This window comes from Macrobrachium rosenbergii, chromosome 3 (assembly GCF_040412425.1).
Source record: "Macrobrachium rosenbergii isolate ZJJX-2024 chromosome 3, ASM4041242v1, whole genome shotgun sequence".
Classification (NCBI taxonomy): domain Eukaryota; kingdom Metazoa; phylum Arthropoda; class Malacostraca; order Decapoda; family Palaemonidae; genus Macrobrachium; species Macrobrachium rosenbergii.
In genome coordinates this window covers 71,289,327-71,302,638 of record NC_089743.1, presented here as the reverse complement: position 1 = coordinate 71,302,638, position 13,312 = coordinate 71,289,327, and the positions used below count along the sequence as shown (strand labels likewise).

Genomic DNA, 13,312 nt, shown 5'->3' with positions numbered 1-13,312 from the left:
GGATCCAAAGTTTAACCAAAGGAAAATATCCCTTAGGACCTCGAACCACAGAGCTTGCAGGTCTAGATATTACTCGGCATGGACACATGGACACATGAGAAGTCCTAGATTTCACCAGAGAAAAGAAGAAATCAATCTGCTCTTGATTATGGCAAAATGGTAATAAAAACGTAAGGTTTGAGGTTGTCTTCATGGAAAGAAGCCTTTGTTCGTGCTTAAACCAAAGCAACCATGGAGAAGGATGAAACTCCAGAGCTACCTGTTGTGCCATTTAGTATAAAAATAGAAGGATGAAGGAACCACACTCTCCATCCATCTTAACCTGATCTCGAGCATTCTCAAGCATCCATTGTGCAAAATGCATATTAGTAACTTTAACTGAAAAATACACTACCTTAAAAAACTTCAGGAGCACAGCAATACATCCTTACATGACAATGGCCAAAGAAAAAGTGACTAGTGACTACAGGTGAGTGAGGGGAATTACCAACTTACTCTTCCGTAACCACAAGTTAACAACCTTGTTACCAAGTTCAATGACTGTCTCAGCTCATGCTGAAGGATGTCCCTATATAAAATGTCATGGTTTATTTCCACTGGAACAAATTTTCACCGATAATTTCACAGAGTTTCAAAAGATTCTGGCTTTGCTACTCCCCTTCCTGGCTCTGCCTTAACTCAGCAAACTCAGCTTATGAAGTTTCTACAAAATTTCTTCTTTAAATTGTTAAAAACATGAAAATCAGCCACAAATCATAATTAAATAGGAATACTGTACATCTGAACCTAGCCTAATCTAGGGTGCCAGGCACCACACTCCCCATCCATCTTAACCTGACCTGATCTTAAACCTTCTCAAGCATCCACTGTGCAAAATGCATATTAGTAACTTTAACTAAAAATATCTCACCTAAAGTTGCTTATAATTTGCATACATAACAAAATATACTAGTAAAAACCTTATGGTAAATCTCTACTTTATTACCAGCCCCACTCTCATGATTGCCATGTTTAGTACCAGCCCCACAGTATGAACCTTGAAACATAGCAAAGACAGGAAGTATCTTGATGACAGTAAATTTGTGATGGATTTTGGTATGCTTTTTGTAATAAGCATATGAAGGGGACTGGAAATCAGTGCAATAAAACTGGTACTAAAATAAAATACCAAACTTTACCATAGTTCTATAGTAGAGACTCCAGACACAGGGGTACAAGTATGTTTTTGTTATTTTACATTCCTACCAAAACTCAACACTGGAGTTTTTATGCTGTGCTCATTGGTCTCCTAGAGAAACTTCATACAAAAAGCATACTCAAATCTATTGCAGATTTACTGTTACCTATATATTTATCCTCTTTTTTGTTGTAATATTTATTCTAGTAAAATTTTACTTGAAACCATGCAGTAAACCCCTGTATTCGCATTCTCACGGTTTGCGGACTTTTTCATAGAGAAATATTCACTAATTAGTGTATTTTGATGTTATTTTTATTACTAAATACATTTTTATGATAAAAAAATTTTTTACTAATTTTCAAATATTAAGCTTAATAAGATTATACAATAATAATAATAATAATAATAATAATAATAATAATAATACTGTAAGATGAAATAATATATAAGGTGAAATAATACAGAACTCAAAGACAAAGAGAAACAGTAAAAAACTGGTTTCCTCCCTCCATTCAGGGGGACCCGTTTATCTCTCTCTCTCTCTCTCTCTCTCTCTCTCTCTCTCTCTCTCTCTCTCTCTGAGATGAGAGAATTTTTATGGTATGTTTATTTGTTTTGCATGATAAATAAATGAATTACCTAATAATATGTACTAATTTTCAAATGTTAATAAGATTAAGATATGGTAATAATAATAATAATAATAATAATAATAATAATAATAATAATAATATACTGTAATTACAGCATTTATGCATTTCTATAATAAGTTACAAAAAATTTTTAACAAACAAATTTCAACCCCGATCTTTTCACGGGTCTTGGAGCTCAGGGGGGAGGGTGAACCTGTCAAATTACATGACATTTCTGACCAAGGGTAGATAGATGTTGCCACAACAAGATCAAATCAATTTCTCTTTTTTTCTTCCTTCCTTTCTCTCTCTCTCTTGCCAAAGAGTAGAATGTGAGAAATACATAGATAGATAGATAAAAAGATACTTAGCTAAACCCTTCTCTCTCTCTCTCTCTCTCTCAGGAAAAGATGTTGCTAATTTGAGTCTCTTTAACCAATTGGCATTATGCACACTGTTTGTGTGTGTTTTGTGTGTGTGTGTGTTCATAGCGTTTCAAAAATGTGTAGTATGTAAAGGTAATACAGCTTTGCAGGGCAAAAAATAAACATAATTTTTCTGTTGTCAGTCGCTTTCTGATTTGGCTGGAAGGGTTAGAAGTACATATGTGTATATTTTTAACAGTACTAAAGTTTAAGATGACTTTGAAATGATATTGATACTGTACTTTAAGTATACATTTGGTATTTAACCTTTTAAGATAGGCAGTTATACACATTTTTAGTGGGGGGGGGTTGCAAGTATTTGCAGATATTAACTATTTGTGGGGGGAGGGGTCTGGAACACATCCCCACAAATACAGGGGGTTTACTGTATTGCATTTTGGACTTGCAAATATCATTTTCCTATGTGTTAATGTGTGAAATTACCATTTTCCTGTGTTAATGTGTGCTTTAGATGTTTCTGATGTTTGTTTTATTAGCAACTGACCTAACCTCACCTCAGGTAACATGCTCTTACCATATAGCATGGTACTGTATTAGTTCAACATTCCAAGAGCTCATCTTGATCTGAATGGGAACTATCAATCATACTATGTTTACCACCCCTACCCCAAAAACCCCACTTTTCACTATGGTTGCCCACACTGTATGATATAGGCCTAAGAGTGGGTTCAACTTTCTACAAAAGTACCCACTTGTTAACAAAACGAATACCCGAAACATTTAAAGATCACATTTAATTATATAAAAATATTTTCAAGAGCACAATGTTATAATGGTTTATTTAAAGTAAAATACCTTTATCCCCATGGGGATGGTATTAAACACAGTGCTCATGGGAGTGGTAGGGGTATCAGCCTCAAGTAAAAATATACTAAGTTTATTTTTTAAAAACTGCCAAGAAACTTTAAAAATACTAATCTAAAGTAATCTAACCTAGGGCATCGTAACCTGCCTTGCCTAGGGTGGAGCTCGCCTGCCCCAGCATTCGATAAATTTAAAAAATTTACACCATTTCTGAGATTGGCCTAGTTCACACCCCAAGTCTACATTCAACCATTCTTTATTACTCATTATGGTAAAACTATAAAATAGCTTTACATGGACTATTACCTTGGAATTTGATTTTTCCTACACTTTTAGTGTTGCTGAAGAAGGAGGTGGTGTTGTTTATTGTCAGTTAATTATTATTAACCTCATCTCTTTTCTATCCAACATGGTTGGAGACCCTTTGGGAACGCGGGGTTTTGGGTGGGGTCAGTCGTGGATGAAGTAGCTTTCGTGCAGGTAGGACATGTCTGTGAAGTGCTCTGTGAAAAGTGCTTGACTTGCGCAATGTTCAAAGTGAATATGAGGAGGAGGAGGGAAAAAGAGAAAATAAATACTGTAGAAATTGAATCAAGTAAAGGGAATATCAAACTATCCTATGAACATTATCTCAAAATTATTGAAGCAGCACATAAAAATGGAAAACTAAATCAAATACTAAAGAAGGATGAGTCAAACCGAATCACGAGAGTCGGCAACCTGCGGACATTGCTCTGAGGAAGTTGATGAGGAAGGAACTTGCTGTGAAATGTGTGATGCATGGTTTCATTATGAGTGCTCAGGCATAGAGGTCAGATACACACCCATACTTGTAGTGATAACTGCAAGAGGCCTGAACAAAGAGCACACAAAAAACTCATTGAAGATGAACTTGAAGAAATAAAAGAAAACACAGAGATATTAACAAAGTTGATTCAGGATTCGGCTCAGAAAACTACTGACGTAATGATCAACACAGATGAAATCCAAAACAAGATTGATAATGTTGATAAAGATGTAAAGACCATGACAAACGTGGACAATACTTACGCTAAATCACTAAAGACAAAAAAAGTGCTTCTGATCAAATCTACAAATGAAGAGAGCACAACAGCTAATGAAAAGCAACAAATTATGAGTAAAATAACGCGCCAGTTGAACAGGTTAAAACAACAAGAGATGGACACTCATTTTATAAGATTTCCAGACAGAAAACTTTAGAAAAAGGCAAAATGGAGATTCAGAATGTCAACAACATATCAGTAAAACGAGAAGGGTAAACTTAAACCAAAAAATAAAAGTAGTCTGTGTCCCGAAGGATGAAGATGACATTGTTTATAACACTGTAAAGAAAAATCCATGGATAGGTAGCCTCATTTCCTGAAATGACAACCTGAAAAACTGTAAAGGAAATGACAGCCAAAGATGACAAATATAAACACTGTATCATCAAATGCACACCACAAATACGAAAGGCTTAGCTATGAAAAGAGGTGACAAACTGTGTACACTGGCAGTCATGGTAAAATATTCGACTGTTACATGCCCTATCAATGCTAAAATGTCAGAATTTGGTACAGCGTAGCAAATTGTAGAAATGACCAAGCTTACCAGTGTGGTGAAAATCACAAATCAAAGGAATGTGCTAGCAACATCTTCAAGTGTAAAAATTGTGTAAAGAAATGTCATTGTGATATCAAACATAAAACATATGATGGCAATAAGTGCACAGTATATAAGGAATGTGTGTCAAAGGTGAAAAATAATTCAGATCATGGCTTTGGCTAATAATCTATGCAATTAAAGAAGAAAGCAAATAAAAAAAAAAAAGAACTAAAGACTCTCTTATCCTGCAGGGGCTACGATACTTATGAGAAAACACAGAAAGACAAATATAAAACATATAAGCACCACCTTATTTTGAAAACGCACAAGGGCCCCCCAGAGGGAATTATCCCTGCATAGGGCTGTACATAAAACCAAACAAAGTGAACAAAGTGAAAGTGAGAAAGACTGGACCAGTCCTGGTCGTTTCAGCCGCAAGTCACTTAGGTCGTAACATCCAAAACAATGTAAGACATTATGTTTATGATATTTACCGTTATGTTTATGGTATTTACCGTTATTATTTCATGTTTTACGTACATCCCCAAGGGCTGGTACTAAACACGTAGGCTTTTCCATTTTGTGGTAATCGTGAACGCGCTTTTACGGCCCAAAATGACTTTACTTTGCCGAAACGACTCCAAATGTGACTGGACTGCCATGTTATTGTTATGGAATGGTTCTTCCTGCATACTTAAGTCACTTGGGAGCCAAATTTTCAAGAAGGGATTTGCTAAGGAAACCTATTATAAAAGGAACTACACCAACTTAACGTACCCTAACCAAACCTAACCTAGCTGGTCGTTTTACTTAACTGGACCCCACGGTGAAGGAAACTCCACTTTTTACCAAAAGCTCCCCTATAACACTGCGCATGCACAATAGCATTCCAGGATAGCCAGTACAATAACAGGTTAATTACAAGTTCATTACAGTCGACTGCCTAAAAAAAAAAACAGTAAATTCTCGATAACCAACTAACATACTACAGAAAAAGTCAATTTCCACGGTAATAAGCTACCCCATGCAGAGCTGCTCTAGCCTATAGTTCTACCTAAAGAACTTGCATTGTGTGTACTAACAATATTTACCTGTGTAGACCAGTACAGTGGGCTATGCGCAACGCGAACTTGATAGGCTTAGGCGGTCATGTCGGCCTTAAGTCATTTAGGGCGTGTTTAGTGCCAGCCCCTTGGGGTGTAAATAAAGCATAAAATAATGACGGTAAATATCATAAACATAACGTCTTACGTTGTTTTGGAAATTACGGCCTAGGCCTCAATGAAACGACCAGGACCGAATTAGGCCTAGATTAGGCTTATGCGAGCGTGCACACTCAGACACATTATATATATATAGTTATATATATATATATATATATATATATATATAGTAATATATATATATATATATAGAGAGAGAGAGAGAGAGAGAGAGAGAGAGAGAGAGAGAGAGAGAGAGAGAGAGAGAGAGAGAGAGAGAGAGAGAGAGAGAGAGAGAGCCTGAACTCGACTAAAACTGGTCTGGGCTAAGACTCACGAAACTCGAAAAACTCACTTCCAAAATCCATTCCTCTTCAGTGTTGAGAAGCAAATCTTCAAGCTCTTTCCACTCTGCACCTTCTATAAGTTCCCTGAAACGTTGTTGTAACTTAGACATTGTGTGACAGTTCTCGATAAGGGTTCATTAAGCTCAAAAGAAGAAATGAATCTCGAGAGAGAGTCACAACGGGAGTTGTACAACCACTGTGCTTGTTTTGACAGGTCTTCCCGCCAAATCCCTCTATCTTCTTCCTTCATTCTTGATGTATATCCTCGAGTCCTGTAGAAAATTAATTTTCCCGATGATGATTCTTCTTCTTTTTTTTCTTTTACTTTTAACGTGCTTTTATTCCCATTTTTGTATGGGGTAAGCACGATGCCTTCTTTTGAAGGACTTTTTGCTTTGGCTTTGGGGTAGTCCTGTGGTCCCGATCGGCTGCCCTGCCTGACATCGCTTAGACCCCGGTACGTATGTTTCATGTATCATACCCGACCCAACGCCCTTTCTTCCCAGCAGCGAGAAGTTATTGCGCGGGTATGGCGAGAGTTCGAGACGTGTGAGATGTTATAAATTAAAAATAAGTCATAAATGGTTGATAAACAGCTGTGGTGAAAATGACTGTTTCACACATCGGGTCGCTGAAAACAAAGCTTTAGGCCTACCCTTTCTCTATGTATATTCACACACACACACACACACACACACACACACAGTGCATGAAGCCTCTGTACCTCAGGAGTCATGAGTATTATGACTGTGATTTATGAATACAGCATTGAGGTCACGCCAGTTAACCTTACATTTTTCCTGTGAATTTGCTTACGTTTCTTCAAATTTATGCTTACACTTGTAGCCCCTACGAGGTTGTGGGTTCCAAAAAGCGGTTTCGGTGGAGTAGGACCAGATATGAAACCTGCTGAAAGTTGTTGAGGACTCTGGTTTAGTCCTTAAACTTCCTCCTGACTAATTCTGTTCTATAGATTTTTATTTTAACTTGTGAGATCGTTACGTTCACTCGGAAAAAAATAGGTTCGGCTATGTTAATTTACACATATGTTAATTTACAGCATTAAAACTGCAATCCACTTTGCTAAGAAATTAAAGGAGGCAATATGACAAAACACAGAAATAGATGATTGGCGTATATAAGATATAGTTAATAATAATGTTCAAGAATCAATTGCATATGAATGAAATTCATATCCTAGTGAAATTTCACCTTACTACTGTAGTATGCAATATTAAAACTAGTTTTATTTTACAGTTAAGAAATTACGTGGAGACAATGTGACAGAACAGACTTAAATAACATTTTAAGGAAACTTGACGCAAGAAATATTATTTAACCAAACTTAGAAATAATCTGGGTCAGAATTCACCAGACAGGTCGTCTGATTTGACGATGTAACAGTGAGACATGTCTTAGAAACGCGTCGGCAACTTAGCGCATGCATATCACAGACAGGTTGAAAACACGCCAACAACCGTAAGTGGAGAACGAACCTTTAGTAAATACTTGGCAATTATTATATGCAGCGCTGGTTAGGACTACAACTAAGTCGTTGACTTTTATCCTACCTATTTGTGATGTGTCAGTGATAGTTGCGACTTGTGTTTATGATGTTGTACTGCAGTGTGGACTCTTTGTGAAACGGCACCATAAAACTATTATTCTGATCCCATTTAAGAAATAAATGTTATATGGACAAAATTCTCAAGTAACACAAAAGATAGAGGATAATTAATAGTATTATGATATCAACAAGGAAAAACGATAAAGCAATAGAACTACGTGCAGCGAACATAATAGGAAATCAATTAATCATTAGGAGGGGAACAAATGGATGAAAGAGTCAGACTTAGGCCTGTTTCACTCTGGGCAACCGGTGGTCGCCACTGGCGGCTGCCACCAGTTGCCTCAGTGTAAAAGGCCGGGCAACTGCAGGTAACTGGTGTCTTCCACCGACTGGCTATGTTATAGTCAGTAGAGGGTATGGCATCAAATGAGGCGCTCCTTTTCTTCGCCTTCCTGGCCAAGAAGAAGAAAAGTATTCAGAAGACGAGAAGATGTGTGCATTAAATCTTATCATCTAGGATGGACAGAAGTCTGCATCACACCCTGTGCATTGGAACCTGCGGCAGGGCTAACTTCCAGACTTGCCAGCTATTTACGAGACAAATTTACTGACTACTTTGTAAGTGACAAAGGTGCAGTCACTGCAGCAGCGAGAACGGATTTAGAAATAAGAGAGAGAGCCTAGTTGTGTAAACAATTTTTCATTGTTTCAATGCATAAAAATTAAAAATTAGATGGTATACAAAAGTTTTAAAGTGGAAAAGTAGATTTAGAATGAACAATTTACACTAAAATTTTATTTAATATATAGTTTAATAATAGTTTAATGTGGTTCACTTTGTATTTCAATAAACATTATATATCTTAGGCACTGATTTTTTCATCTGACTGCTAACATAACAGGCGAATGAATAAACAAGATGTTCTTTGAAAGGGGGGCCAATTGACAATTTTGATATTATTGGAAAGGAATTATTATTATTATTATTATTATTATTATTATTATTATTATTATTATTATTATTATTTTATTATTATTATTATTTCAAGCAAGTGGCAAAAAAACAAAATGCTACGAGCCAAAAAGAGGAATAACAAAACAATAAAACAAATAAACATACATAACAACAATAAATAAGAATCATGCATGGAAAATATCAAAGCCTATCTTGATGGATCCAGTTATAACTGAGGTTAAAGTTGTGGACAGATAGATAGACATGCCATTGAAATTTAATCAGGAGCGTAAAAGCCATGCCAGTTTCGTTTTTTTCTCTCTCTCGGCCAGGGGTCTGCCTTCAAACTCGGAAATGAAGTTCACTATGACATCATGCCTGCTTACCTATCTTGTTTCCATATTCTTTGCAACAAGTATTCCAAGTGACTGGTCTCTTTTCAGTTTCATAAATGAATTCTGTGTTCGCCTTTTCCGCCATCTTCAAAATACCATCAGTTCTCATCTCCCAAAATCCCTGGGTAACAATGACAGGTGGCGGCAACCGGTGGCGATGTATGAAAACTCATTTAAAACAATGCTACACGGTGCGTGGCGTCAACCGTGAGTGGCGGCCACTAGTTGCGAAGCGAGCTCGGTTACCGGCCCAGCGACTGCAGTTGCCCTCGTATGAAAGACTCCATTGAGAACTATGGGAGGCAGCTGGTGGCCGCCACCAGTTGCCCAGCGTGAAAGGGGCCTTAGGGTGCAAGGAGAGATGGGTGCCAGGATTTTTAAGAGTAAACAACTTAAAAAAAAAAAAAAAGGAAGAATGGAATAGAAGTGTTGAGTGGAAAAGACTGAAAAAAATCATAATTTTTATCTTGGTATCAGAACAAGTCTGACCGGGAATGGTGATGAAAGGTCCAGTTCACTGAAATGTGAATAGAACAGCAATACATACATACATATATATATATATATATATATATATATATATATATATATATATATATATATATATATATATATGAGCTTGATGGTGCACGCTATGCTGCGCTGGAACCTGGAGCTGCTCATCATGTCTCCCCTACCCTCCTGATCCCCTACATACCCAGCCCCACCCAGGGCGGACAAACAAGTTTGCAGGAGGGGAGAGGGGAGGCGGACAAACAGAAAGATCCACTTGTATTTTATTATATATATATATATATATATATATATATATATATATATATATATATATATATATATATTTCAGTTTGAACATTCTACTCCATCGTATGAATATTGCAAATAAGTCTTTGATAGTCTACCAACCAAACATTGGATAACAGCTGCAGAGAATAATAACACAGAGTAGAACTTTTTAACATAATTGTGGTTCCTTTAATCACAGAATACGTATGACTCCAACCTTGGGAAACGCATGCTTTTCGAGTTGCATTTTGACCCATTCTCAGTTAATGGTATTCTGTCATGTTAGAAAACCAAATCGCGATTATTAGTCTGTGACTCTGAACACCATACAATTAACTCACTTTCACTGACGTAACCGGAGTGCCGAACTCAACGCCTGCTAATTGTGCAAGTATACAATGATAGCGGGCTCTTCAAATGCCATGAGAAGACCGCCTCCAAAAATGAGGCAAGTTGCGTGATTCAGGAAACAGAGAGGAAGGAAAAGAATACACCATTTGGAAGTGAATGGAATGAAGGACCGTCAAAACATCTTGATTCTTGGCCATGCAAGGTTCAGGAGAGGTTGGGATATTATTATTCTTTTATATTTCATTTTTATGATTTCTATAAGGGTAGGCCTTTTCGATTGAAATCAAATGCTTATAGCACATATCTCAAATGGTGCTCAACTCGAGAGGTAGTAACAACTTAAAATTAATAATTTTTTCTCACATGACACCACTATACATTTTCATAGTTCAGAGAAACTACTACGGCGATAAAACTGTACTTTTATAGTTACTCGTATATTATAAACAAAAATCATCCATGTGAAAGCTTCATCTGCCAGAAGTCCGAGACCTCACAAAACATAATGATCAAACCACTAGACTGGCAACGTTGTTTCGGGACGGGAGTTATGCTCAGTACTCGGAATACACATTCTTATTTCAAGAAATGTTAAAGTTAAGTATACCTTATTTAACCAGACCACTGAGCTGATTAACAGCTCTCCTAGAGAGGGCTGGCCCGAAGGATTAGATTTATTTCACGTGGCTAAGAACCAAATTGGTTACCTAGCAACGGACCTACAGCTTATTGTGGAATCCGAACCACATTATAGAAGCGAGAAATGAATTTGAGCATCACCAGAAATAAATTCCTCTTATTCATTAGCCGGTCGGAGATTCGAGCCGCGGCTAGCAGAGTGCCAACTGAGCGTCATGCTGGTGTTTGGGAGAGAATTATGGCACACTGGTGAGTCGTGCCATGAAATGTGAAAACCATCAGTCCCAAGCGATCTTGAAGTCAGTGAGGGCACCAAGTTACTTAATTACCTAATGCGGAGTTAGTTGCCAACAAATATTTTTTATTTGCTTTTTATATTGATGCAAGATTGATCCAGCTCTGGTGAAGCACTCATTGTTACCATGGAATTCCATCTTCTTTCCATGGAAGTTTCCTCCTCAGGATTCATGATTCCACTGTGCCGACCAACGACATACCATGTGATCTTGCTTTGACCTTTCAGTTCCTGCCAGATATCCTCTGAGTTGACATCGCCGCACATTGCGCCAAGTTTGTTGCAGTTAGGATACGAGATGACAGGAGGATATGGCATTCTGACTGGGGGATGTCTAAGTGAAGGACGGTATCGTTTAACAATTTGGAGGGAAGGTGGATGTTGTCAAAAGGAATCTGGCCTTTTGGGTGTTATTTCATATTCATCGGCAAGGATGGTAGCTTCTGACATCGTCTCCACTGTCCTCTCTTCTACTTATCTTCTTGATTCAGGTTTTAAGGGAGACAAATAGGCCTACTGCCCCATTTTGATTAATTCCATCAGAACGTCTTAGGTTCTCGTCATACACGTTGTTTTATGTTCATTTATGTATATATATATATATATATATATATATATATATATATATATATATATATATATATATATACATATACATATCTGTGTGTGTGTGGGTGTGTGTGTAAAGTTTTTGTCATTTAGACAATGATTTTTGTATACTTTCAAATTATATAACTTGATATCGATTTCTTTTGTCCCTTAGGAATAACTTACACCTAAGGAGAATTGTAACTGAAAAGTGTATCTTCCTTTCCAAGATGGACCATTGTTCTCTCCCCACCCTCCTTCTCTTTCTTGATAGCCGATTGGTCAGATCCATGCGTCAAAACCAAGGGCACAGGTATAGCGAACTGATATTATATGACATGTGGTTTTATATATATATATATATATATATATATATATATATATATATATATATATATATATATATGTATGTGTGTGTATATGTGTGTGTGTGTGTGTGCTTGTGTGACGGAGTATCTTTAGATGTGGTTCACACTTGTAATGTTGCTTTCCAGCTACAGAAGCAATGAGTATTTCCATGTATTTTTTTTATATTTATCATTATCATATTTTTTATGCTTGATTTGTGTACCAAAAATATGAACTAGATTTTTATTCAGTCGCTTTTCAGTTTTGGTGATATTCTCATTATCCAAACTACTTAATTCATCAAACACAATCGTTCGACGATAGCGGATCGCATCCCCTCTGCGAGTCAACATGACAGCAATGCGACATGATAATTTGCGATGTCATTGACAATGGAGAAAAAAGGAGTTTGTATGTCAATGGGTCTTTTTCAATTCTGCATTTGTTTTCAGTTTTCTTTAGGATTATTCTGAATAACATTCTTTCAAACGGATCATGGCTGCATACAAACCACGGTCTAGGTCGTGATCCAAACATTCTCCTTTAACTCGTCACAGAGAGGGAGAGAGATACGCAGATGTTGTTGTTATGTTATGAATGGGTTGGGTGGGCCCAGGGAGATGGAACAGGTTTGGCAGCTGCTTCCTACCATCCCTTCCGCTTAGTTGGGAATAGTTTGTTTACGTAGATTTCCCGCCAAAAGGATCTGGTCCTTTTAAATGCTGCAAGAAGAACCAGTCACTGCATGGTTATAATATTAGTGAATGGAATGAACAATAAACAATCTACTCCAAGGTTGAAATTTATATTTAATCTTGGTGGATAAACTGAACTGAAATAATGTTCTTTTATGCCATAATTTTCCCAAGATTAGATAACAGAGTCTAGAAAACTTTTTTCCGAAGTTTGTATTTTTAATTAATCACTAAACCTAAGGTGTCTTAAAGGAGCTCAATATTTCAGTCACTCACACTCATTAAAACACATTGTATTTTGCACTAAGTTTTAATTTTTCGTTTGCCATACAGCCAGACTGAACAGTAAAATGTGATTAATATTACTTACATTAGAGACAGAAATAGATAATGTTGTAACCAACAAAGATACAATCCAAGGACCAAGGACCGTTTACCGAAGGCTTATCATGCCTGAATTTCAGAGGCGAAAGCATT

At 36.8% G+C, this 13,312-nt stretch overlaps 1 protein-coding gene across 2 annotated transcripts in view; it reads right to left on the bottom strand.

Annotated features, from left to right (window-relative positions):
• Positions 1-6,658, bottom strand: part of FANCI (Fanconi anemia complementation group I) — a 157,822-nt gene extending 151,164 nt beyond the window's left edge. Inside the window, exon 1 of one of the 2 annotated variants that reach the window (XM_067082174.1) lies at positions 6,225-6,658. In XM_067082174.1, the coding sequence (XP_066938275.1) occupies positions 6,225-6,326 (102 nt within the window). In that variant the 5' untranslated portion in view covers positions 6,327-6,658. Of the gene's footprint in view, positions 1-5,758; positions 5,885-6,224 lie in introns of those variants that run through there. The other variant, XM_067082181.1, reaches the window with a different exon arrangement.
• Positions 6,659-13,312: the final 6,654 nt, after the last annotated feature.